Consider the following 25,561-nt stretch of genomic DNA (forward strand, 5'->3'; position numbering starts at 1 on the left):
TCAAACTTTGCGGGCCGTTGGTCGTCGCGATTTCGCCCCTTTTTGCTACCCTTTGAGCGCCGCCGGTCTCGTGGAGAGCGAGGTGGGCCGTAGGGTGCACGTGCACTAGGGTCTGGGCTCGGTCTGTGGTGCGACCCAGCGTCGGACGACGTGAGCGGCCGGCTTCCCCACGCGGCAGACGGGCTGAGAGGACGTGATCTCGGCCCACGACGTGATCCTGGTAGAGGAGAGCGGCCTCGTCGTCGGGGTCCTCTCAGGTCTTCGGGAAACGCGGTGCCGTCGCCAGGGGATCGCGATCTACGCCGACGGAGTGGGGGTGGAGGAGGGGGAGGGGGGGACTTGGAACGGCCGGACGGTCTCCTATCCTTAAAATGCCGGTCGCGATTCCCAGGGGAACGAGATCGGCGGGGGCCTGGAGAGGGATTGCGGTAAGGCCGAGGAGGGTGCAGAGATTTTGCGGAGCCCCTGTCTGGCCTTTTGGAGCTGCGGCTCCGAGGAGACTTGGCCGACTGCGACGCTGGGTGCGGTGGCGGGCCTGGGCTGCGTGTACGGGAAGCCGACAGCGGGGGCGGCGATGCAGGGCGATGCGGCCTGCGGCTTGGGCTCTGTCGGTGACGGTCGTCCCCTCCTCGGGGCCTCAGCGAGCCAGGACCGGGGCCAGGGCCCGGAGGGCGCCGGTCTGGGGAGCGAGCAGGGCCACGGCCGCGAGCGGGATCGCGCGAAGAGTCTCGAGGGTCGCGTGGAGAGCGATGGCCTCGACGTTCTGGACGAATGGGGCGAGGCGGAGAGCGGTGTCGTGAGGGGTGACGATGTTGGGGACCAGGGCGCGATGGTGGGCCGGGCGAGCGACGACGAGGAGGTTTGTTGGGGTCGTGTGGCGGATGCGTCTGCGTCTGTTTCTGTGTCTGCGTCTGCGACTGCGACTGCGACTGCGACTGCGACTGGGACTGGGTCTGCGGATGCGGGTGCTTGGCTCGAGCAGCAGCAGGATCAAAAGACCGGTTCGGCAAGGCAGCAGTAGCAGGCGAGATGGAGCGTCGTGAAGTAGTCATGCCGAGATCATTTCCGTCCAGATGGCTGCGCTGCTGGAAATCTCGAAGATTGCGCCTGCCATTTGGCTTTGCAGCTTTACCTCGACGCCGACAGTGCCCTGCTGAGGTCTCCATGGCGGCCAATATTCGGCCTTGACCTTTGAGTTTTAGTTGGCCCAAGCGGCAACTTAGCCGAGAGACAGGGATGCCCGGCCACCACGCCTCAGCCGCTAGACGCGGCCTGTTCTGCTCTTCAGCGCTGCGGGCCCACTGTTGGACTCAGCCTAAGCGAGTGCTGGATGCACATCAGAGCTCCAAGCCTTCAGCAGGGTCTCCAGGGCTGGGGCAAGGCTCCAGCGAGGTGCTTCCTAAGCTGCGTGGCGCTCCAAAACCTGGAACTTGACCCTGAAGTACCGTGACAATGGCGCAAATGTGGCAAAGGTAAAGCTGATGTCCGACAAAGAGGTGAATGCCTTTTACTTGCAAACCTGAGGAGAAGCAAAAGTAGAAAGGTCGCGTAAAAGGCTTGTTGTTCCTTTAAGTTAAGTTGCCTTTTTTTTTCGAGATTGTGTAGGTTGTCGATGCGCGATTCCAGAAACGGGATTTCAGGTCTCTAGATGCGGTGCCTGTCGGGTGACTGACGGGAGTCGACTGGACGTAGAACTTGCGTGCACGGTCTGTGCTTGTTGTAGATGGGCGGGGTGTGGGTGCACTGCGCGCCTTGTAAAATAAAACAGGCTGGCAAAAGTCCGTAAATGCAGGCGAGGTTTTTGGTCGTAGAATCGGACACCTAGGTGAACGATGAACAAAGTCCTAAATGCCGGTTTAGGAGCGGTAGGTGTTGTGACAGCGTGCGCGGGGCGGCTCTTGCGCCGCCGAGAATGCCTTTGGCGAAATGCGAACGGCACCCGTTTGGTTTTGGTGATGGCCCATCCACCCCAGCATCAATCAGATAAGAGAGGTCCAGCAGGCACCGCAGCGTGCGGACCAGTGCGTGCGGGCAACCCTGGGTAGGTAAACCACTCCAAAAGGTCCGTCATGGGCTCTGGCACTTGCTTTCTCGCCTTGGACCATCTCCCATTGCGGGCGCCACAAAGAACCAGACCTGCTCGCTGCTCGCACCGAGCCTTCTTCCCAAGCCTGCTTCAGCATCTCGGCGCCCTAGTCTGCGTCGGCAGGCCAAAGCGAAAGCTCCAAGCCGCTGCAACAGACTTGATCATCCATCCAAGACACTATATAAGGCAAGATACGCTTTACGGTGCACTCCTCGTGCAGTCAGTCTTACCTTCCACCGGCGGTGTCTATGCGTCTCAAAGGCGGAGACCGATTCCCATCGGCTGAGTTTGCCGGCTTGCTTTTGCCGCCCAGCCATCTTCGTGAAGTCCAATGCCATGGGGGTAGGTAAACCAGACAAAACGGGGACCGGCTCGGCTCTGCGAGCGAGTCACCCACGGCGCCACTGCCGGAGTAGGACTCGGGGGTCATTCAAGGAACAGATTGCGGGTGCGAATATCCACCCACCCAACCGCCATCGGCCATCTTCTTGGCTGGTGGGGGGGCATGCAATGGTGACAGTTTGGCCGAGTTAAGCAGTTTGTCCCATGATGACGTGCAGACAACGGGGGCGAGTCGAAGCCAGAACCAGGTTCCATCTCCTCATGAACGCGAGTCCAGTCCATCATCAAACTGCTTGGCTCTCTAGGCGATCTGTTTGCTGAGCCTCTCTTCATCGGCCTGCTGTTTCTGGGTATGCAGGAACGCCTCGAGCCCGCGAGGGGATTTCAGCCTCGGCCAGAAGTCTTTGCCAACACCAATCCAATAACGAACAATTTTCCCTCTCTGACAAGTCCAACACTGTAAAACACGGTCGATCATCATCGGCAATCTGTGTGCAGCGCATTTTGACCGGCGTATGCGAGAGCATGCTGGCGGTCGCCAGCATCCTTCGTTGTCGACTGGCAGTGTGACAAAAATGGCGGGCAAGAGCGCATCTCGTGCGCGCTGTTCTACCTTCCAGAGCTAATCAAGAAGCCAGGAAATCATCATAGGCGAGTAGAGAAGTATGCGAGCGTGGAGATGGCGATATCGCCCTTGCTGCGATATGGTGTATTTTGGCTTTTGGTGCGTGAAGAACTATCTCGACGGCTCGCTTAGCCCGAGGTGCCCCGCACCCGGCCGAACCATGTTGTTTCAATCATCGATCGCGTCGGAAGCCATCTCTATCCCGGTTGTAAAAGGGCAGTTGGGAGTCGGATTATCGGGGGGGTTGGCGATGCTGTCAAGGCTGCGAGAAGGGGAAGCAACGCAGCACTAGGAAGCGCTGGAAGCAGGGCGCTTTCTGGTGATGACGGGAGCCAGAAAGGAGACAGCCCAACAAAAGGTGTGTGGCAGCCGACAAATTCAGCCCAGAAGAGCCGAAAGAGAAGAGCCGAAATTTAAGCGGCAAGTACACCGCTTATGTAAACACTTCAATGTAACGTTAGCGGCAACTTCTTCGGGTTGTAAAGTGCTTCACTGCTTCCTTCCTTTTCCGTTTTAGCAAAAGAGAAGTAACCGAAAAAGAAAAGAAAAAAAGACAAACGGAAAGGACCGAATTATTCAACGCCTAGGCGAGTTATTTCCCAAACGAGATTTACCTTATCGTGAAAGCAATCTCACAGTGAATACACGGCACACTACTACCTTACCTACTACACGTTGTGCGTTACGTGACCTTTTTTCTCTTTGTTCAATATTGATCTTTATATCGCTTGAAAAAACGCTTAATTCTAATCCCTAGAACTTACCTTGCCTTGTATTTAGAAAAAGTACCCATAGTAAATAATGACCCCCGGTGCGCCGAACCTACCTTTTTTTTACCGTTTTAAATCCTGTAACAGAAGAGACGCGAGATAGGCATGAGAGGAGGCAATTAGCCGCCGCTGCACTTATGCCATCTCGAGAGCAAGCTCCTTTGTGAGCTTGAGCCTGCCGCTCCGCAGGGCCGAGGTCGCGAGCATGTAGAAGAAGGAGACGAGGAAGCAGTCAGGGATGCTCCAGTCGTAGGCCATGCACTTGCAAATGTGCTTGTCCACCCCGGGGACGCCCGAGTCCGCCATCAGCGCGTCGCCGTCCCCGTCCAAGTCGGAGGGGGAGATTTGGGCCTCGTGGATGAAGACGCAGAAGTTCTCGGGCACCCGCGCCAGCTGGTCCACTATCCCCCAGACGCTGGCCTCGGGGTTGTTCGGCAGAACCCCGTTGCGCGCTCTTTCCCTCCACGCCACGACATATGCCTTGTACAGCTCGACTTGTCGAACGGCGCGCTCTAGCAGGAGCTTGTGTAAGTCGGCTGACGCGGGCCGTTGTTCGTCGATCAGGCCCTCTAGGTGAATGTTGCCACGAGACCGGTTCCCGCTGTTGTTATTGTTGTTATTATTATTATTATTGTTGTTGTTGTTGTTGTTGTTCGGGTAACCACCACGGCCGCCGCCGCCGCCCTGGTAATTACCGCCTCGGCCGCTGCCTTTGTTACCACCCCGCCCTTTCCCCACGTTGCCCATTTTGAATCGTCAGCAGGTTATCTGTCTGGTGGTTATGGGATGCCTATGTAGAATTGAATATGAATAGGAGGTGATGTTATGTAGAGCGTGCTCTTACACGTGTTGGATTCGACTGGCGTCTGACTGTGGTTCTATGTTTATGCTATTGCAGATGATAGGTTCGAGCCGCGTCTCCTAGGGGCACCAGCGTTTTATACCAAATAAGTGTCTTTGTTTATCGTGTGCTTCACCTTGAATGTAGACGTTGTTGTCTCTATCCTATTCTAGGACCCCTCTCATGTTGTTCTTTGTGCTTGAACAATGCATAACGGACAATGCGATTATTATCTGTAAGTAAAGCACCTTAGTGAGCTGTATAATACTGGCCAGTCCAACACAGCCGAGTTTACTTAGTAGCCATCTCATGTGTTGAGCAACAGGGCTCTCGATGACAATCGGTTGATACCGCATCCTAGATTTTCCAACTTTTCCTCAAGTCACTTTTGTTTTGTTACCACGTACTAGATTGGTGACTTGGATTGGCAAACATTATGAGAGAGACTAGACAACTAACCTGTTGCCAGTGCCCTCGTGTTGAATCGGAATGGTTTGCTGCGGACTATTGCTTGATACCCAAGGTATATCGTCCGGTAACCTACTCGTTCTAATGGTGTCAGAGGCGGGACGGAATTCTTCGGGCTCTTCATCCAATCTTTGTCTTGGTGACTCGTAGTTATTGTGACTTGTTTCTTCCGGCCCGAGGCTTTGTTCTGCTCGACCACCTGACTCAATCACAAAGAAAGTTGATCAAGGGCTCGGAGTTGGACAAAGTGGCCGAATTGCTTCAGCTTATAGGCTATTGGCGCGGGACTCGGTCTTCACTTGTCTGCTTGAGTCCTTCCCTATGACTGCCCGTAATGTCCCCACCGTTGTTTGTTTCCTACTTTCTCAAGTGGGTTTAACGGGGAATTTATGGGAATCGAAACGTAGTCCAGACATTCTGCACAGTTTCTGAAAGTCTCGCCGAGAACCCGGTCCCAGTTCTTGACCAGGTCTCGAACCTAACCAACCCTGTTATGTTTTGTGCTTCTCACTCTACCAGAACTGGTATCATGATGCAACTTCCTATCTGGTTTCTGGATTATGCAGCGTGATTTTCCTCCTGTGGAGACAAGCGACTTGAGAGTGGCACCCGGAAGGAAGGCAGGATGTAAATACTCAGTGCATTAGCTCTTGCTATGTGCGTCAACGCCATCCACACGTATTCCGCAGTCTAAGCCGATGGTTTCACCGAGAGGCTGATTGGCTGAGTACCAACGCCTTCAGGACAGAAGCTGGAGACCCCGCAGAAGTGTCGTCATTGTTAGTCAGCAGACGAAGATCTGGCGGGTCCCCACATGGCGATCTGCTAACGCCTTTCGGGCGCATGACGCAGAGAAGCGATGGTTCTCTCGCGCGGGAACAAAAAAAAGAAAGCGTGAGCGGTTACGGCTAGAATGTCTTGGGCAGACATGTGGGACGCTGCGCCAGACGGAGGCAAATTATATACGACATGGCAAAAATTTTCGGCATATAGAGCAAGCGACGCAACAGGCGAGCTAGAAATAGCCGTCACCGGGATGATACGGTGCTCGGCCGAGAGCAATTGCTTTTGTTGGGAGCGAGGGGCTAGGGATGGAAGGGAGGCGAAGTCGGGATCGAGATTTACGCGGGTGGTTGGCAACCTAACCCAACGTCCAGTCCCTAGCGGCGAGTGTCGACAATGCTACTAGGCCTAGGTTAGCACCATTTCCTTGCCGAGCTTGAATCCGTCGATATCGGCGAGTTCCAGGTTAAAACCGTGCCGGTGCCGTATCCGCTTGCCAAACCCAGACCCAGACTTGGGCTCATCAGAGCGCCCAGGTGAAGTGCCTTGCCTTAGTTTAAGTTTGGTGAACGGTGGTGGGTGGATGGATTGGATTACATCCATCGGGAGGGAGGGTGCGCACAGGTGGCTGCACTGCTGCATTGCTGCAGCTGGATGGCCTGAAGGAGCTCCCCCGGTCATCGCAGCCAGGGTCTGCGTCTGCCGTGCTTTAAACCCATGGAAGCTTCCCATCTCAACCTAGCGTCACTACCTCAGCTAATTTGTCCAACCACCACCAACATCCATCTCACTTCCCACCAACCCACCTCATCTGCCGCAAACGCCTCCCCCTTCCTCCTCTCACAAACTCATCGGGATCCTTTTTTTTTCTTCTTTTCTTTCATTATTCTTGCTGCCGTGCTTTGCCGCAGCCGCAGCTTAATTTCTGCGACGCAGACGCAGCCCTCGGATCCCAAATCCACCTCTTCCTTGACTTTCCATCCGGCGGCCGTCTTTGTCTACTACTACTGCGCGCCAAATCCTTGATCTCCGGTCCCTGGCCATTCCCGGCAGCATTGAGTTTCCTCGTCATTTCCAGCAAACGGTATGTGAAATTTTACTTGTGTCTGTCCTTTTCGCATGCCTTCGATTGAGCAGCCAGCCTCGTTGCTCTTTAACGGACGGCGTCAACCACCCGACGTTGGCACTTTGGCCTCCGCAATCGCATTCCTTGCTGACACGTCCCAGCAACCAACACTTGTTTCAAGCAAACAACCCAGACGCGCTTCACAATGGCAAGCGACGATGCAGATCGCGAGCCGCGCGAGGTCAAGAACCACCTTCTTTTTGAAATTGCGACAGAAGTCGCCCATCGAGGTATGTGCGCCTAGTGTCTGTGTCCCAACCGGGCCCCAACTGACAGTGCGCGCGCGCAGTCGGTGGAATCTATTCCGTCCTCAAATCCAAGGCCCCAGTCACCACCGCAGAGTATGGTGAGCGCTACACCCTCATTGGACCTCTCAATCACCAATCCGTAAGCTTCTTTGTTCCCCCTCTTCTTTTGCGCTGTCCAGTGGCTAACCGATCCCAGGCGGCTGTCGAGGTCGAGGCCTTGGAGCCCACCATTCCTGGACTGGCCGAGTCCATCCAGGCCATGAGAGATCGCGGCATTGGCATTCTATATGGACGGTGGTTAATCGAGGGCGCTCCCCGAGTTCTCCTTTTCGACACAAAGACGGCGTATAACTACCTAAACGAGTGGAAGACGGACCTATGGAATGTCGCGGCAGTCCCGTCGCCTGACAACGATGAAGAAACAAATGAAGCCATTGTTTTCGGATACCTGGTTGCGTGGTTCCTCGGCGAGGTCAGTACTACAATTGGAGAGATCTGGGAGCATTTGACTTACACTGCCGCAGTTCGTATGCCACGAGAAGAAAAAGGCCGTTATTGCGCACTTTCACGAATGGCTCGCGGGCGTTGCGCTGCCATTGTGCAAGAAGCGGCGCATTGATGTCACAACCATCTTCACCACCCATGCCACGCTGCTAGGACGCTACCTTTGCGCCGGCTCGGTGGATTTCTACAACAACCTCCAGTGGTTCGATGTTGACGCAGAAGCTGGCAAGCGCGGTATTTACCACCGGTATTGCATCGAGCGAGCTGCTGCCCATTCCTGCGATGTATTCACCACCGTTTCCCACATCACGGCCTACGAAAGCGAGCATCTCCTGAAGCGCAAGCCCGACGGCGTCCTGCCCAACGGACTCAACGTGACCAAGTTTTCGGCTATGCACGAGTTCCAAAACCTGCATCAACAGTCCAAGGAGAAGATCCACGACTTTGTACGTGGTCACTTCTACGGCCACTACGATTTTGAGCCCGAGAACACACTCTACTTCTTCACTGCGGGCCGCTATGAGTTCAGAAATAAAGGCGTCGACATGTTTATCGAGTCGTTAGCCCGGCTTAACCACCGACTAAAGGCGGCTGGAAGCAAAATCACAGTTGTCGCTTTCATCATTATGCCTGCACAGACGTCCTCTCTAACTGTGGAGGCACTAAAGGGCCAGGCCGTGATTAAGTCACTCAGGGACACGGTAGATGTCATTGAGAGTGGCATTGGCCGGCGCATATTTGAGCGGTCTCTGAAGTGGCACGACGGGGACCCGCTACCGGATGAGAAAGAGCTGATCACCAGCCAGGACCGTGTCCTCCTTCGCCGGCGTCTCTTTGCCATGAAGAGACATGGACTCCCGCCCATCGTCACACACAACATGGTTAATGATCATGAAGATCCCATCCTCAACCAGATCCGCCGGGTCCAGCTGTTCAACCATCCATCAGACCGAGTCAAGATTGTCTTCCACCCCGAGTTCCTCAACTCGGCCAACCCGGTGCTTCCCCTCGACTATGACGACTTCGTGCGAGGCACCCACCTGGGTGTCTTCGCGTCGTACTACGAGCCTTGGGGCTACACGCCTGCCGAGTGCACCGTGATGGGTGTGCCGAGCATTACAACTAACCTCTCTGGCTTTGGCTGCTACATGGAAGAGCTGATTGAGAATTCCAGCGACTACGGAATCTACATTGTGGACCGTCGTTCCAAGGGCGTAGATGACTCGATCAACCAGCTCACATCTCACATGTTTGATTTCACGCAGAAGAGCCGCAGGCAGCGGATTAACCAGCGAAACAGAACTGAGCGCTTGAGCGATCTGCTTGACTGGAAGCGGATGGGCATGGAGTATGTCAAGGCACGCCAGCTTGCCCTGCGCCGGGCATACCCGACATCCTTTAGCGGCGACGACGAGGAGGACTTCATCCCGGGCGTGGAGCAGAAGATTTCCCGTCCCTTCTCGGTCCCTGGATCTCCTCGCGACCGGACAGGCATGATGACTCCTGGTGACTTTGCAAGCCTTCAGGAGGGCCGTGAAGGTCTCAGCACCGAGGACTATGTTGCCTGGAAGCTCCCGTAAGTTGGGAATGTTTCCGTACCTCGCTCCAGATGATGTGGACGGCGAATACTGACAAGATATGCTGCTTTAGTGAGGAAGAGGACCCTGACGAGTACCCGTTCCCTTTGACCCTGAGGACGAAGCGCCCCGGCCCAACGAGCCCTCTAGATGGAGTTCAGCTCAACGGCAACTAATATCCCGATAGTAACTTTTTATGCTGGGACTATGGCTTCAATTCCTGGAAACCATACCCCATTACTCGCATCGTTGAGCGGACTTCTGGATAGAGATGGTCTGGCTCTATCGCCCCATGATTATTAAACACGCGCATCCTCTATTCGTCATCAGCGGTTAAAATGGCGATGTACGGTTTGCAAGACAAGACCACCTTGGTTACTGGTGAGTTGCGCAGTTCGGACACGGGGAAAAAGGGGCAGAGGAGGTGCATGACGAAGGGGTCGAAGTGCGCGTTGGCAGGAGTGGTAATGAAAGATTGGAGTGGGCAGACCGAGTTGTATGTATTTTTAACTGCACGATGTACATTGCACCGCAGACACCTTGCATGGTACCTGAGCATTAGATTGATATTCGCATAATTCATGGGCATAGGACGGTCATACATTCTATTTCTTTGCTTGTGTTTAGCTGGAGATATGTTTCTACTGTATAACAACGTCATGTCTTGACGGAGCTAAAAGAGAAAAATAGCAGGCTCTTGAATAGTCGGAATTTCCAGACCACGGAACTAAACTAATTAACCTGGTGGCGTCCCGAGAGAATCAGTAACGCCCACTGAAGTCAGACATCACAAACTCACTCGCGCTTGCTTGTAAAGAGTCTCGCTGGCGTGGTGCCAAGGCTCCCACCAGCTCCAACTAATGTCTGGTCGGGTGAGCTTCTATTGTCCGGCCTCGAGCTCGAGGTCTTGGGCTATCACCCCGCATGCAGCTCCCCGCTTCGGCAACCAGCAGCTGCTGGCCAATCAATGTCTTGGGCAAGCGATGAACTTGAGGATCTCTAGTGCTTGGGCAGCAGCACGGGGCGTCGGAGACACTGCATGTTCCTTGGTGGAGAGAAATCGACTCGAGAAACATGAATGAGAGCATACACAGTAGCTCAAGTTAACCGTTCGTAGATAACTGTACCTAAGGTAGTTACTTACCTGTGGATGATTTGTAGGGGAAGCAGTATGGACGGAGTATTCCGGAATAAAGAGTTCGAATGCCTGACAACCCCGCCTGGGGAGCTGCCCTTCGTGCCTACCTTGCCTTCCATTCATCCCTGTTCCAGGCCCGTCGAGGCGGGGTGGTAACTGCCCGTTCTCGAGCTTATAAGCTGTTCGTTACGGTTCTTGATGGTCTCCAGGTTTCATTTGTCCTCCCACTGCCGCAGTCTTGCAATTTTAAAAGCAAACAAGCTGAGCTTCAGCCTACGCTTATAATAGACGTGGTTGGCCGTCACTTACAGCACTGGCTCTGAAGCTTGGCGTTTCCAATTTCTTCTCACTTGACCTCGATCTTCGTTCATGTTGGACATTGCGGAAGATTGGCGATTACTGGCCGAACAGCGCTGAGACAATTGGGAAGCGCCAACAACCTATCACTCTCCAACCTCGAGCCTTGTAGAGAGCATTCAACGCTTGTGGGAGCTGGGTCCTGGGCACACTGCAGCTGACTGCATCCAAAGAGGGGCACACACCAGTGCACACCCCCCGCCATAGGTCGCCCCTCCCGCTGCCGACAGGACAGGTCCCAGATGTGCCTGGCCTGGCAAGACAATAACACCTAAGTACCTACCGTATTAGGTGGGCAGAACCGTACTGGCGGCACAGCTAGACCACTACTGTACGAGATAGGAGAGATACATACAAAGCAGCCAGCATTCCCAAGACGGAGAACCCATCCTCCTTTTTCTTCTCTTCCAACCTCGTGCCAGCCCTATCGGCAACCGTACCCCCTGCCTGCTATGTGCGCAGCGTTTCTCTGCGCACCCTCGATATGAAATTCTTCAGGAAGAAGGACAAGCGGAAGGACGGAGGCCACAGCAGCAAGCCGAGCCTTGGCTTTGGCTTCGGTCCTAGCGCCGGGAATGGCGGCGGCTTCGGCGGCGACTCTCGGCCCGGCAGCTACCGGCCATTCGGAAGTCCTCCGCTGGGTCCGAGCAACAATGCCGGCTGGGGCAATACCCTTCACAATCCCTCATCTATGCCCACCGCAGCCTCTGCGTGCTCACTCGCAAGCCTGCCGCCCCTTGTCCTCGAGCGCATCTTTGCCTTCGTCTGTCCCCACAGCCGCGACGAGAGCTACGACACGTGCGAGGAGAGCGCTATCGAAGATGCCTGTATGTTGTGCGGCTTGCGCGATCTGGCGCATTGCGTCGCCGTCTCCAAGAAGTGGAGGAAGGAAGCCATAAAACTGCTGTAAGACAAGTTGACTCCAGGATGGATTCATTTCAGGCCGCTGACCAGTTCGCCTCGCCTCGCCTCCGCAGATACCACAGCATACGCATCGATACAGTCCACTACTGTGAGCGAGAAGCCCAGCTGGCGGAACGGCGCAAGCGCCGCTCCCACTTCGACCGCAATGGAGAGCCCGAGGACACGGCGCTAGCCCGCCTGAAGTTGTTGTCCCGCACACTGCGCGAGGATCCCGTGCGCCTGGGCCGTCTCGTTCAGTTCCTCAAGATGCCCTACATGCTGCGCGAGTCATGTCAGCCTGATCTGGCTCGCACCATAGCGGTGACGCCCGATCTCCGCTACGTCGACCTGCCCGAAGGCCTCTTCGCTGACGAGCCATCATATGTCACTTTGCGCCTCGAAGTGCAGGCGCGCTCCCTTGAGCTGCGCAAGATGACCTACACGGCGGGCTCGGAGCGCAGCTTACAGGACCTAGCATCCGGGACTGTGTGGGCTAGGCTAGAAGTGTTGGAGCTGGTCCGCATCAACATCGACCCCGGTGTTCTACGCCAGGTGCTGGGCTGTCTGGGAAGTCTGCGCGCCCTCAAGATTAGCGATACCATGTCCGTCGGCGACGAAACTCTAGCCTGGAACCCCATGCTCCCGCCATTTCCCCCGCTCGAGGAGTTTATCCTGACCGAGGTCCCCAATGTAACTGTAGATGGCCTCAAATCGTGGCTTGAGCTGCCCGAGGCACGCCAGGCTCTCCGGGTCTTGACACTCAATACCACAGGCGTTCCGGTCTGGACTCTGCAGGAAATTCTGGCCCACCTACCTGGTCTCAAGCATCTATCCGTAATTGACAGCGTAGCAGCTGCTATGCCGGGAGCCGCCTATGTTCCGCTCCTCTCTTCCCCCAGCCTTGAGACCCTGCACTTCGAAATCACGGCGGCCGTGTCATCACCAAAGTTTACAGGCATCACTCCGAGTTACTACAACTACCTGGCAAGTTCGCTGGTCTCGGGTGGCCTAGCAAATCTCCATGCGCTCTACGTCCGAGACCCCAACTTCCCTGATATGCTCCTAGGGTTGCCTCCTCCCACGCCTGCCTTTGCCGATGGTGGTATCGCCCGCCCCATCAGCAGCAGTGCTCCCAGGTCACCAGGCTTTGGCCCCAAGTCGGCATCGCATAGTTTCATATCTCCGGTAGGTAGCCCATCGTTCGCCCCATCACCTCAGCATCTTAGCCCGTTTGGAAACCCACCGGGATCATTCGGCCACCGACAGCAAGACTCGCTTTCATCGATATACAGCACGCAGAGTACACCACAGCAGCCGGCATGGCAGCAGCTCGGCTACAATCCACAGCGGCTCAGTAGCAACAACCCCTTTGCGGCGGCAGCACTTGGAGTCCCCACGGGTCCAGCTGGTATTGCAAACCTTCCATCCAAGCTTGAGGTCTTCACCAAGGGCGAAGATGAGCTCAGCTGGTCGTTTGCTCAAGTTAACCACTTTTCCTCCGGACGGAGTGGTGGTGGTAGCGCCTCGGGAAGGCCTCTAAGCAGCTACGGTCTCGGTGCCGACGTTATGGGAGGCAGCGCCTCGGGCTGGAGCAGCGGCGGTGGTGCACGTAGGAGTGTCCTCGTGGGCGGCGCCGGAGGCGGGTTCTTGGCTGTACCGTCGGAGGGGTTGGGAGGAGCTGCCAGGGGGAGAAACAGCCGTGCCAGCAATAGCGGTGGAGAGGATGAATGGCCTCGCCCCAAGAGCAGCGCAGGAGAAACAAAGAGGGAGAGGAGGGATCTGTGGAGGTAGTGACGCTAGTCTGTGGAATATGGATGGGACCCTGATCTACGTTTTCTGGTTACCGACCCGCTGGCTGGTGGGCTGGTTGAAAAGGGAGGAGGGTTAGGGTCACAAAGTTCAATACTGCCAGTTCTTGGGCTGGTCTGGTATTGCTGGGTCTTGTTTCTTTTTTCTGCCTTCTGGATTCACGCAAAAATAGGGCGGATGGGATAAGTTGGGCAAGTGGTTACGAGGAGGATTCACAAGAACGAGGTAATGACGGAAACGAAGTTGATGGTGTTGGTCATTAGCAAAAAGATACCATTCATGGAGGCAAAGTACCTAGGCGAATTGTTTTGGTTTTTCGGTTACTGTTTTTTCTCTCTTTTGAAGTATCCCCGAGCCATAGAGACCTTGTTGGATATGGAGTCTACTCATAGTTGTCTGCTTGCTTCGTCGGTTCTTCCGCTTGCCGCTATTAGAGATTGCTGCTTCGAAAATCACCGGGACAGCAGAGAAACAAGGGAGTTCTATACAGGCTATCTGAAGGGCAGTGTAGTTCTATTCGTACTCCCTTTCCTTCTCTTTGTGGTCCGAGGGGTATAGACTCTGGTGATATAAGTCAGGCAAGGATTAGTGATAGTCTCGTGATGATGCTAGCCAAGGCTTGAAACTTTGAACTGAAAGAGCCTGGAACAGGCTCTTGAGGCGTCCGTCTAGTGTTGATGGGACAGGGGGGGATAATCAGGAGTAGATAGAAGTATTATTGTTGATTGCGCGGCGGGCGACTATTGAGTTTTCCCTCCTTCTGTTTTTGTATGGCTCGCTGTAATTGTGGTAGACTGTGCTCATTATGTGTGTCTACTGCGTATATATACTTGGCCTTGACTGGACTCGAACTTCTCATACTCGTTTAGACTCAGGTGGAAACTATGGCAAGCTGAGAATGGCCGGCTTAAACATGGCAAGCAGGTACCTAAGTAATTAGTTGTTTACCTATTTATTTATTTTCTTATTCGGCTCCTCTAATGACGAGCGACTCACGCGGTGTTCGATTTATTATCAGGCAGTGAGTGATATGGACTTGTACCTGTCACCATGCACATACTAAAAGAAGCACAGTTAAGGATTATCTACCATAGTACCACTGCGGCAAGTGCTTAAGTTTAACTGTGTTCTTTTTACTGTGTGCGTGGTGATGGGTATAGGGCATTTCACTTTTGTGATAGATCTCACTGTGGAAGCCCCTCGTCGAGCAGACGAAATACAATATTTACCATAATACCGACTTTCGAGTCTTGGGTGGGCTGGCGCAAAGAAGTGCTAACTCTTGTCCTCAGACGCCTTGTACCTCGTTGAGTTGTCATGACCCAAGAGACATGGTCTGAACAGACAGCGGCAAAACTTAGGCCTACATTTCGGTACTTCACAGTGGCTCCTTGTTTATTGAGTCGCGTGCTACTCTCGCGGTTTCTAGTGTCACGAGGTTGAGCTGCCGAAGGCCGGTAGGTAGGTATGTATGCAAAGAAAATGAAAAGGGTAGTACTCCCAACAGACAAAAGCAACCTCAATTGGAATGGCGAAATCAAAGAGTCACACGGCAGAGTAGTCACGGACACAGTGTGTAGCAGCGAGGAGATGTTACATGGCTTTTACGCGACAATATCCGTACCCAGCTCATCCAGCTCCCAAGTTGACCGCCCCTTAATTACCAGCCATAGCCGCGCGGTAAACGCGAAAGCAACAACACAGCGTGCCCGGGTCACGACGGCCTGAAGGTAAACGACTCGCTAGAGTATTTTTATGCTATCTAAAGTGTATTGCTTTATTTCGCCGCGAAAAAAATAAAAGGAATTTTGCATAAAGAGAAAGACGGTGGTGGTTGCGCCTCGAGATTGCGAGTTCACCTTCGGGCAAAATAAACGCTCAGCTGTCAAAGAAAGAAAAACCCGGGCTGCGATGACCAGGCGTCGATAATGTTATGCCTGCCACAGCAGATATTATCCAGAATAATATCTGGCTGGGGCGCCGGTTCGTAATATAGGCGTAAATATAGATTAGAGTAGAGCCGCTGCAAGGTACGGAGAGTTACCTCGGTATGCACAACCACTACGAATCCCTCACGCTGCACGACGACTAGGTGGACATGTCTGACTGCATATGCCTATCTGCAAGCCGGATGGGTGGGTAAGGTAGTCTCGCTCAATTTACCCGTGCCATACGTATAAAGTTGTTTCTCGCGTACGCGCCGTCAACAGATGCAGATGAGGTTGACCCTGAGATGTCCTTCTGTGCAGGTACCGATGCCGCCTTATTACCCGCGAGCGCATGTCATATGCTTCTCTTTGCCCCTATGTCGTTTCTTGCGAAAGAAATGTACGTACCATGTTGTTGGCGCACATGTTGGCGGCTGGTGGCGTGAGCTGTGGGGAGTAATCCGGACCAAGGAAGGGGCTCGCCAATACACGGCGTAGTCAATATAAAAACCGAGGAGGCGTCACGGCAATTGATAACCCACTCAATTACGAATACATGGAATCTACTCGACCTAGAAGTCTCCATCTCTCAAGGTGTGCAAGATCGTCTCTCGTTTGTTATCGGATCCTGAAGCCTCAGAAAGTCGGACATTCGGCATAGCACTGTCATGGCTCGCCTATCAGCCGCATGTGCCGTTGAGAGCCCCCGGGGGCATGTCCCGGCCAGTAGAGCCGACAGTTGCGTATAGATGGCGTCCCCAGACTCCGCCTCAGCCACGCACGCGGCGACTGTGGACAACTCGGCGGGTTAAGCTTCGTAGTCAATCTAAACGTCTGCATATCTTCCTCAGCCTGCGCAGCCTGCGCAGCCAGGACAGCAAAGTCCGACGGAGAGCATTGGCCAAGGCAGAATCCGGGGCATTAGAGGCCAGATATGCAATCATATCTGTGTTGTACCTTGCTTGATTGCATTGTCTCGGGGCCACGAGCCACCGACATCGAGGACATGGGGACGGATGCGGTTCTTAGTTGTGAGTTGTGGTGACAAGCACGGACCGAACACGTGGGAACTCGAGGAAGAGAAAACAGCCCTCGGAGGAAGGCTTTGGCTGGAGGAGCTTAAGCAAGCCCGCCAACGTTCCGGCTCAGCCCCCAATAAACCAAGTCATCGTCATCCCACGAGCTCCGTTCCCGGAAGCCGTGCCCACCCGGCGGGGCTGCCTTCACGTGGGATGGAAGACGGACGGCAGCAAAAGGGGCTATGCTCTCGTGCACCTGCAGGTTTTGATCTAGGATTTGCGGATAGGAAACCCTTCGCAGTATCCGTAGCTAAGATAGCGGTGAGCTTGGGTTGCCTTAGATGACAGGATGCACCTTCCAGGGTAGGTTGACTGCAGGATATTGGTGCCAAAAGATGAGTTCTTCTTGTTGTAGAAGGCGCACCCAGTCGTGTGTGCGTCTTCCATGCTTGGGCCTTCTTCGGACTTGCGGCCTGCCCACCAGACAGATCTTAAGCTGATAGTCCCTATCCACAATCACAACTCGTTTCCATTGACGCTGGCACACAGTAGTACCAAGAAAGTCCCAAACCAGAGTAAATGCGAAGGAAAAGGGAGGCGCGGGGGGACGATGTGCTCAAACGAACAAGCTTCCTCGCCCGCCTTGATGATTGTCACAAGGCCTTGGTCGGGTCAACCTGGTAATGGCTCTCAAGGTGAAGAAACACCCCCCAGAAAACAGCTAAAGAAAGACGCAGACGCCAAACAGGATCCTGGGAAAGAAACACGGATGCCGAATGTTTGAAACTCCGGGACCGGGGGCCATGTCCAGTGTCTCGGAGGCTTGTCTCTCTCGTCTCGTCAGCAAGGATCCGCACACGCGCGCGCGCTCGCACGCGTTCACCCGAACCCGAATCGCTGGGAGTTGTCTGATCCAGGAGGCGCCGTATCATCCCGCGATGCTCCCGTACGCGGGAGGAAGGGGGCAAACAAGGATCAGGACACAACGAGACATACAATAAGCGTAAAAGATAGAAAAAGAACGGACGATTTTTTTTTTGGTTCGAGGTCTGTCTGAATAGAGAGAATGGGCGCCGCTCTACTTCAGACGACAAACAAGCTATGACTGCATGCCCAGCGTTTCGACCTTTCCCCCCTGGTCAAAGATTGCTGCCAAGATCAATCAATCGGCGGAACGCTTCCAATTCCTTTGCTTTTGAGAAAATCGTCGCCGAAGAGTGAGCCCGCAAGTCGCCAGTCATCCCAGTCTTTTGCAGGTAGTAGACGGAGCTTTGATTTGTCCGTTCTGGTTGTTGCTCTCTTTCTCAGCTCAAAGACGACGGTGTCAGCCGCAGACGCCAACAACAGAACCCACAGATACAATGCTCTTATTGGAGCTCGGGAGAGTCTGGGTGGGCATGGGGAACGCCACCAGGGCCTCAGCCTTGCGACTAACTCTAAGCTGTTTCCCATTTTAGCATGGCTGATCCAACCTTTAGCTTTCAGCCCAGCGTCTTCAGGCCGCGCGAGAACACAAAGACTAGAACGTTTTGTATTGTTTTTCTTTCTTTCTTTCTCTCGTTTATTTCCGAGTCCGCGCAATTAAGCTCAAAGACCCATTCGCCTGTCTCTTTTCTCTCAAAGATGGGAAAGAAGCGGCCCCGCTGGGATGAGCGCATACCGCAGCGACAATTTTAGAAACATGCGTCGCTTCCGCATCACTCTCTTGAACCCCGATCAGACGAAGCCGTCCCCCCTGCCACCTAGGTGCTGGACGTGATTGGTGCGACCAGTTGACGGGGAAGCTCGAACCATGATTGGCCCTCGACGTTCCCAGCTCATGACGCCATCCGGCAGTCTTCTTCAGGACAACCAGAAAGAACGTCCGCTCACAAAGAAGGTAAGGCTCGAGAGGCATGACGCACGGAGAAAGAAGGAGTCTGGTACGAACGATTCAGATACTGTGAAGTGGTAAGGATTGAAAAGAGTGCTTTGTCTCGCCTGGTACCGCTGTGGTAATTATACCGTGCTTCTGGGAGATCTTATCATGGGAACCGGGGGGGTTACCACACAGGTTTTAAAGTTACCTGAGGCAGTCCCGTCCTCAAGAGTGTTTTGGAACCTCAACAGCGTGTGGTCTGTGTGGCCCGCACCCAGTGCCCAAAGAAGAGGCGTGTATCAGAGAGCACCACAAAGCAAGGCTCGTTGCACCGTGTGTGTGTGTGACAGGTGCGTGCGGATGGGATACTTGTAGCACAGTCTCATTGATCCTCATCAGCAGCAATCTCGAGAGATTGCAGATTTGCTTCAGGTGAATCAACACACAGACAGAACACAGTATGTATGCATGCGCAGCGGTTGCAAAATCCTTGACTGCAAGAGGCACCAGAAGCAGCAAGCAAGCCCCCTTCCGAAATCTCGTTTCGTGACAGAAAAGGGCTTCCGGCCAGTTGACCTGCGGCATACCCGCCTGCAACAAGACCCACGACCAGAATTGAAACACCACGAGAAAAAAAAAAGAAGCCCTCGAGGCCCTCAGACCTCATGCCGCGATAAATCCCTCCAGGTCAGTCAGGTACCTGACCTATCCATCCACGGGTCACCAAGGGCCGACGCTCGACCGGTCCATCATCTCTCCGACAACCACCGTAAGGCCTTGCTTGCTGTACATGCCCTGGGCCGGCGAGTCACCACCAGAGGACATACTGGAAAGGGGAGTGCCCGACCGAACGACGAGACTTCGGAGAGCAGAAAGAAGCATGTAGCCTTTCTCTCGTCTAAAGGTAATTTTTATTGCCCTTGCCTTGCATTACATTGCTGCGCGAGTGCCAGGTGGATGCAGAAGAGCTGGAATGTGCTCCAGTGAAAGAAAAGAAGAAAAAACTGCCCGAAAGTAGAACGCCGAATTTTTTTCTATAATTTTCTTTTGTCCATGTATGTGTGCCCGTCGGTTGCTGCCTTGCAAAGAGATGGAGGCATTCAAGACGCCCTCTAGGTTGGCCCCTTGGGGGCGGTGTCCCGCCTGGGTGCGGCCGCCTGGTTTGACACCGTTTGGTTGGCCCGTTATTCCATCTCCATCGCAGCCCGTTCATCGTGGCCGCCGGAAATCCTCAGCTCATGCCGCCCTCCGTATCGGCGGCCATTCTGCTGCGTAGTGCCAAGTCGTCGCGTGGAGTAGCGATCCCGCGGCTTTTTTGCTGGGGTTGTCAATGCGGGAGTGACCAGCCAGCCGGCATTTTTTTCTTTTCGAGACCACGCACAAACACTTATCGATAATAGTAGCCGTAGACAACGCAGCTGACCACGTCTAGAAGAACTCAAAGAGCATACGGACACCCACGCGATTATTGTGGTCTAAATATACCTGCAACCTAAAAAAACACTACGGTCCCAGCAATTAGGACAGGCCTTTGATGTAGGGTCCAGCGGATATCCCGCACAAAGCGGGCCCGCGCGTGTTCTTCTCTGCGTGGGAACGGATGTAGTTGCCGGTCGTTAACGTTGAGGAAGGCGAGGCTTGTGGAGGTTGGATGCTACGCACTGTGTAGGTGAGCTCCGGATACGGGACCGTATTCCCCAGACAGATGGAGCCGACCGTATCAAGTGGCCAAACTCCGCACTGAGATGCTCCGTAAACACTGAAGACAACAGCATTCCATTTCACACGCGATTGCCATTTTGGACGACAGACTCGGGCGGGAGGAGGCCGCTTCCAGCAGTTCTTCTGCAATCTGTAGGTTCATGCTGCTCTCAGAAAAGGACTGGTCGACACAGAAGCTCCCCCAATGGGTGGTGGTTCCGACAAGCGGCCGGCCCTTGGCTAGGCCCCACAGCGGCTCCCTCGCCGGTCCAAGGCGCCATCGACTCATTACAGTGTCCGGATTGCCGAAACTCGCGATATAAAACAGGTCCCTATTGAATTAGTAGGGAATTATGGACTGGTTACCCGTGCGGCCTGCCGATGCCGGAAAAATTCTGTTACTGTGCTGCCCAAGCAGGCGGGTCGGTGGATGGGCGAGGTTGGTTAGGAGGAGGTCGGGCGCTGCAGCCCGGCTATTTTGGTTGACTTTCGGAGATGCACCATAGGGGTGGGGTGGGTAGTCACGGTCGACATCCTCATGGTCTGTCAACCTAAACTTAAGTCTTGGAAAATTCTCTATCATCGACGGCAGCACCTCAAGCAGCTAAGGTGGTCAGGCCTAGGGGGTCCAGCAGATGCTATCGCTCGACGGTTGCATGTTGGAAAGAGAGCCTATTGTTACTTAGTTTTCGCCTCCTACCCCTCCTGATAGCGACTAGCTGCAAGCAATTCTCCAATCAGCCGCGAAGGCTGATTCGATGTTGCCGCCGTCCAGTCGAGTTGATGCCAGCCGAGTGCGCAAGGTCCAATCATGGACAGCAACACATCCGTGGTTCGTCAACCAGCTCTGCCAATGACCGCACTCTAGCCTGAGAGCGCTCTTCTCGGTGCAACCCCATCCCCCTGATGATCCTGCTTTTTTTCTATGGCCTGTTTGGGGTGGGAATGGGAGCAAAAAACAGGAACGGCCGAATGCCTGCTCCGGTTTTCTGAGGCTGACGATGACGGAGCAAAGCACGCAGGAACTCGGATCTGTCACTATAAACACGACGTAAAACCAGGGCAGGTAGGTACCTAGGTGGTGGCTGTGGTGGGAGACAGCCCAGCAATGGTGTAACTGAACTGGTCAACTGGCGGGTCTGTCTTGAATGCTTCGCCAGCGGCTGGAATCTCGAAAGATCCGATGACTGCGGTTTCGCACACACGCGGATCAGCAGCAGGCCTTTTGCCCGCTTATGGAATTTTCTTGTCTCCGAGTAGAGTTTTCGAGTTTCTCAGGGTTCTGCACCTGCTGCTGCAGAAGCCCAGGCGCGGCGCTAGCGCAAGTAGCGTGTCAAGAGCGAGGACAATCGATAACCACACGTCGAGAAGTCGCAGTGTCTTCTTGGGCGAGTCAAGGTCTGTTCAACTTGAAACGCTCTGGACGGCCAACCACGACGGACCCTTCTCGCCAATCGAAGCGCAGCCCAGACACCACAAACCCTCCCTGCCCTCGTGCTGGTGGTGCTGGACTGGCAAACGGGACTGGCTGGCTGAATTCATCCCTTCCCCCCAGCCCACGGGATTTTTGGCTTCCGCCAGGCGGGTTTGGCGGGCGGGCGGTGGGAATGGAAATGCTCGTTGACAACTAGGTAGGCTCTTTTACCCTCTCTCTGCTTTGTTTGCACATGGGCATCGCCCCAGCCCCAACAAGGCGAGGCCTCTACAGAGTACTATGTAGGTATTCAGGGTCAATTTTGGCAGCTCGCAGTCGCCCCTCTGGTCTCCCTTAGGCAGGTATATCGATGATTGAACCGTTTTGGTGCTGTGTAAGCCCTGCGATCCTGTCGTCGTTGAAGGCGCTGGCAGGGGTTGCCCAATGCAAGGATGATGGGCGTGGCAGATACGGCCTGTCATGCGTGCGTGCTAAAGCCCCTTTCCCCCTCGACTCTGGCGACGACCGATGGGCGGACTGAAGGGAAGGCGAGGTACGTAGCGACCTGGAGGGAGGCATGTGCGTCGAGGTCGACGGCGGGCCCGGTTCTTGCATGGCCGTTGCTCGTTGCTCGTTGCTCGTTGCTCGTGCCTTGGCGAAGCCCCTTCGAGGGAGGTACCCCGTACCCCGTACCCCGTACCCCGTAATGTACCTTCCCTGCCCAGACCGTCTCGTTTGCCCAGCACACTGTGCAGTGACTGCAAGTGCAGTCCACACCCTCCCACCCACCCACACCCTTATGCGATGCGCCCGCCATTTAGACCAGCCCGGGCAGCCCAGCCCATTGAAATAAACCTCCCACCCTCCCAGGCTTTTGGGATGGATTCCCTCTCCATTTCTTCACATCCAGCCCAACCTGCCGACTACTGCTGCCCCACTCCCAAGCAAGCAAGACCTTCGACGCGGACAAACACGTTTATTACTGCTGCCGACTCTCGATCCAGGAGACCGAGTTCGAGATTCCTAGACATTGTGTGTTCTACCTGTCTCCCTTGACTAGCCGTAACCGCGACTCCAGACCACCAAACCACCAGACCATCGTCCAATGTCGCTGGTCGACCGCTCCCTCCCATTCAGGGTGGCCGGCCGTTCTATCCACGGCTCAAATACTGGGGCCTTCGACGACAAGCTCCAGCGCGTGTACTCTTCCCCCCCAACTTTTGGCGAGCCCATCTTCGACGATTTCTGCGACATGGACGACCACGAGTCAATGGCGCCGAGCCCGAAGCGGGCGAGGCCAAGTGACGAAGCCCCTGCACTCCCACAGAAGAGCGCACTCAGGGCATCACGACTGGTTGACAACCTGGGACTCAAGCTCGGAGGCTCTCTCGAGGCCATAGAGTCGGGACAAGCTACCCCCTTGGACGTCTACCTTTCGTCAGAAGAGGACGCCTCATCAGACGCCGATGACTTTTCAGATTATGACTACGACTCCAGCAACGACGACCCGTCCTCGCCTACACGGCGGAGCAGCCACGAGGTCACGGCTCGGGTTGTGTCGGTGGTGTTCTCGGGCAAGCCGCTTATCGTCGACCTGACAGAACTACGGAGGAGGTCCATATCCCCCAACTCTGTCGGCACGAGGACACGATCAAGCACAGTCTCGTCCAATGCTCCCACGCTTGACCGGTCGGTCACACCTGAGAGCTCCGTCTCTTCACCAGTTCAGCAGACCCCCGAAAGGGAAAACAGCATATCCGACGCGGTGGCCAGAAAGAAGCCGCTTTTCCTAAACATCGACCCATTCGCCAATGGCAGCACATACTCACTTGAGCTTTCTAACAAGACTGCCCACAGCAATGGGCTAGAGCAGGACAACACTAGCAGCCCTGTGCGGCCACCGAGGACGCCAACACAACTCTTTAAGGGCGTCACCAGAACATTTAGCCTCGTTAGGAAGAGAAGCCGGCCAACCTTAAATACAAGTAGCAATCTCTCACAGGCACCGCGCGATCCTTTTTCATCAACCTCTTCTCCGAGGAGCTCGCTTAATACGGGTCCGGCAGCGGCAGCGGCTGCGGCGGCGGCAGAACCAGAAGCGGCGGCGGCAGAGCAACAGCCAACTACGCCCCAAACGCCCGTCACGTACAACGATATTCTTAGAGCGGTTAAGAAGAATGCCATAATGATGCCAGGTGTCTCGTCGGCGCAGCAACAAGAGCAAATGATTTCGCCAGTGTCGCCAAGCCAGGCGCCCAAGAGGGGCATCCTCAGCGGATTGGCCTCGAGGCGACGGAGCATCAAGATGACAGGAAAACTCCTTTGATGGGAACAATCCTGGGAAGGGCGAAAAGTGCTCATCTATTTTTCACATTACTGCGCGCATGGCGTTTTTTGGCGGTTTCCTTGGCACAGGAAGACCATTGTTTATGATGGCTTATACATGACATGGCGTTGGTTGGTAGAGGGGTAAACTGAACCCTCTTTCCACATATTTTTGTGCAATCTCTTCGTCTTCACGACGATTTACTATCGGGATCTGACAGGAGCATGCTTTTTTGGGAGTTAATATCTTTATGACAATATGATACCAGACAGAGATTGCAGAGAGAAGTTGCAAACAAAATGCTGTTTTTTCCCACACAATATCTACCTTCACAGAGATTTGATTTCCTGTATCCCAAAAGTCAATAGGCTTCTTCTTTCCATTACTGCTAACGTGAAAGTGTTTTCGATATGGGCGTCACAGTGTCAGCCGGATCTGGACTGCCCCGAGTCAGTCTGTTTCGGTCCGTTTCGTTTATGTCTTGTGATTCTTCAGCGACCCAAGAGCTCTAAATTGCACAGTAGCATCACCTGCAGAGTCAAGTCACGTCAAATGAATCGCACAGACCAATGTGTGGGGTGACGGGGACCGGGGGGGTCCTTGCTTTTGCGACACGAGGAATGAGAAGAAAAAAATGTGAAGCATTTCGCTTGGTAAATGTTTCGCATGTCCGCACCCCCGCCCCAGTGGGATAGGGGCGACGGACGGGTGTGTTTCGAAAAGGGGCGGGGGTCCCCCCTCACGCACCTCCACCATCACCACCTAAAAACCACCACCATGCTTCGTCTGATAATGGGTGACGGTTTCACGCCAGTAGAGAGATTGTGACAGGAATACACACTTTAAAAGAAGCGGCGGAAAAATTAAGTTTATTGGGATCAATCGTGAAAGGTGGTGCACATGCGGTGTACAGCGCGTGCGTGTGAGTGTGTCGCGATGGAAATGTTTCAAAAGAGGCTCGTCATTCATGAGGATCGCCAATATTGCGGGAAGAGTTATTCATATGATGTGCAGATAAACTAAATTACGTGGTGGCTTTCAAAATCGTGTAGTATTTCTCTTCCGGCAGTGAACGGATACGGATTCCAAATGATTTGAAGAAAAGAAAACGGTCTTGCGTACATACATACTCAGGCGTTCGGGCACTTTCCACAAAACGCTGCTCGTCATTTGCGCAACTGCAGCCATCTTCAATAGATCATGCAAGGCACAGGCTGGGTGTTCGCGGGATCGATCGGTGCAAAGCATTGACCAGTTGTGACGCTGTACTACAAGTCCCCCCAATGTGCTTATTCAGGGATGGGGGCCTAGCACAGTATCTATCTGTATGATTGGTGTGTGGAACGAATGCAAGCACTTTCCGAGAGGGGAGGACTGTACAGCCGTGTAAGTCAGCCAGCTGATGGAGCTTGAATCCGTTTTAGGTAAGCAAACGGCAATTCCCTTTTGAGAGTTCTAAACCGCTCTCGTGTTAAGATGATGATAGGAAGCAAAGAGGTTTGTCTCTCTTACAACAAACTCAACGACAGGCATCACTTGGCAGCTCGACTGGACGGGATTGAAGTTGCACGATTCGCGGAAGTGCGAGTTGCATCAAGGAGGAACAACTTGGACTCCGAGCCTACCACTGTTGCTCTGGTGGTGTCCGTATACTCTTTCCTGGTTGAAGCAACCCCTATCCATCTGTCCTTACCGAGCAGCTCCAGACAAGCCAATTGCGATTAGACTTTTGGCTTCC

General features: G+C 54.3%; 6 protein-coding genes across 6 annotated transcripts; 4 read left to right on the plus strand and 2 right to left on the minus strand.

Moving 5' to 3' along the window:
• Window positions 1-2,442: 2,442 nt before the first annotated feature.
• Window positions 2,443-2,927, minus strand: B0T26DRAFT_150494 (uncharacterized protein). Its single transcript, XM_060433459.1, has one exon. It carries the CDS (start codon window positions 2,759-2,761, stop codon window positions 2,513-2,515), a length of 249 nt encoding a protein of 82 aa, XP_060300792.1. The 5' UTR covers window positions 2,762-2,927; the 3' UTR covers window positions 2,443-2,512.
• A 1,031-nt stretch (window positions 2,928-3,958) lies between these two features.
• B0T26DRAFT_672546 (uncharacterized protein) lies at window positions 3,959-4,570 on the minus strand (the record flags this gene model as incomplete). The annotated part of the gene is made up of 1 exon (XM_060439464.1): window positions 3,959-4,570. One exon carries the CDS (start codon window positions 4,568-4,570, stop codon window positions 3,959-3,961), a length of 612 nt encoding a protein of 203 aa, XP_060300793.1.
• Window positions 4,571-6,845: 2,275 nt separating this feature from the next.
• On the plus strand, window positions 6,846-9,616 carry B0T26DRAFT_150596 (glycogen synthase). The gene is made up of 6 exons (XM_060433461.1): window positions 6,846-6,999; window positions 7,143-7,271; window positions 7,331-7,428; window positions 7,486-7,761; window positions 7,814-9,369; window positions 9,444-9,616. The coding sequence occupies exons 2-6, from the start codon at window positions 7,187-7,189 to the stop codon at window positions 9,544-9,546; spliced, it is 2,118 nt and encodes a 705-aa protein (XP_060300794.1). The 5' UTR covers window positions 6,846-6,999; window positions 7,143-7,186; the 3' UTR covers window positions 9,547-9,616.
• A 1,940-nt stretch (window positions 9,617-11,556) lies between these two features.
• Window positions 11,557-13,559, plus strand: B0T26DRAFT_636015 (uncharacterized protein; the record flags this gene model as incomplete). Its single annotated transcript, XM_060436787.1, has 2 exons — window positions 11,557-11,771; window positions 11,843-13,559. The coding sequence occupies 2 exons, from the start codon at window positions 11,557-11,559 to the stop codon at window positions 13,557-13,559; spliced, it is 1,932 nt and encodes a 643-aa protein (XP_060300795.1).
• B0T26DRAFT_696133 (uncharacterized protein) lies at window positions 13,326-14,495 on the plus strand. The gene has a single exon (XM_060441337.1). The coding sequence runs from the start codon at window positions 13,806-13,808 to the stop codon at window positions 14,133-14,135; it is 330 nt and encodes a 109-aa protein (XP_060300796.1). The 5' UTR covers window positions 13,326-13,805; the 3' UTR covers window positions 14,136-14,495.
• A 7,712-nt stretch (window positions 14,496-22,207) lies between these two features.
• Window positions 22,208-23,823, plus strand: B0T26DRAFT_810120 (uncharacterized protein; the record flags this gene model as incomplete). Its single annotated transcript, XM_060447265.1, has 2 exons — window positions 22,208-22,635; window positions 22,693-23,823. The coding sequence occupies exons 1-2, from the start codon at window positions 22,603-22,605 to the stop codon at window positions 23,821-23,823; spliced, it is 1,164 nt and encodes a 387-aa protein (XP_060300797.1). The 5' UTR covers window positions 22,208-22,602.
• Window positions 23,824-25,561: the final 1,738 nt, after the last annotated feature.

This window comes from Lasiosphaeria miniovina (genome assembly GCF_030549165.1).
Source record: "Lasiosphaeria miniovina strain SMH2392-1A chromosome Unknown B0T26scaffold_2, whole genome shotgun sequence".
Taxonomy (NCBI): domain Eukaryota; kingdom Fungi; phylum Ascomycota; class Sordariomycetes; order Sordariales; family Lasiosphaeriaceae; genus Lasiosphaeria; species Lasiosphaeria miniovina.

Bases quoted from the DNA above. Each gene is read 5' to 3' on its own strand.
- B0T26DRAFT_150596 (XM_060433461.1), top strand. From the start codon at position 7,187: ATGGCAAGCGACGATGCAGATCGCGAGCCGCGCGAGGTCAAGAACCAC. The intron at 7,272-7,330 runs GTATGTGCGCCT...GCGCGCGCGCAG, and splicing joins GACAGAAGTCGCCCATCGAG to TCGGTGGAATCTATTCCGTC. The intron at 7,429-7,485 runs GTAAGCTTCTTT...AACCGATCCCAG, and splicing joins GACCTCTCAATCACCAATCC to GCGGCTGTCGAGGTCGAGGC.
- B0T26DRAFT_696133 (XM_060441337.1), top strand. From the start codon at position 13,806: ATGACGGAAACGAAGTTGATGGTGTTGGTCATTAGCAAAAAGATACCA.
- B0T26DRAFT_150494 (XM_060433459.1), bottom strand. From the start codon at position 2,761: ATGAAGAGAGGCTCAGCAAACAGATCGCCTAGAGAGCCAAGCAGTTTG.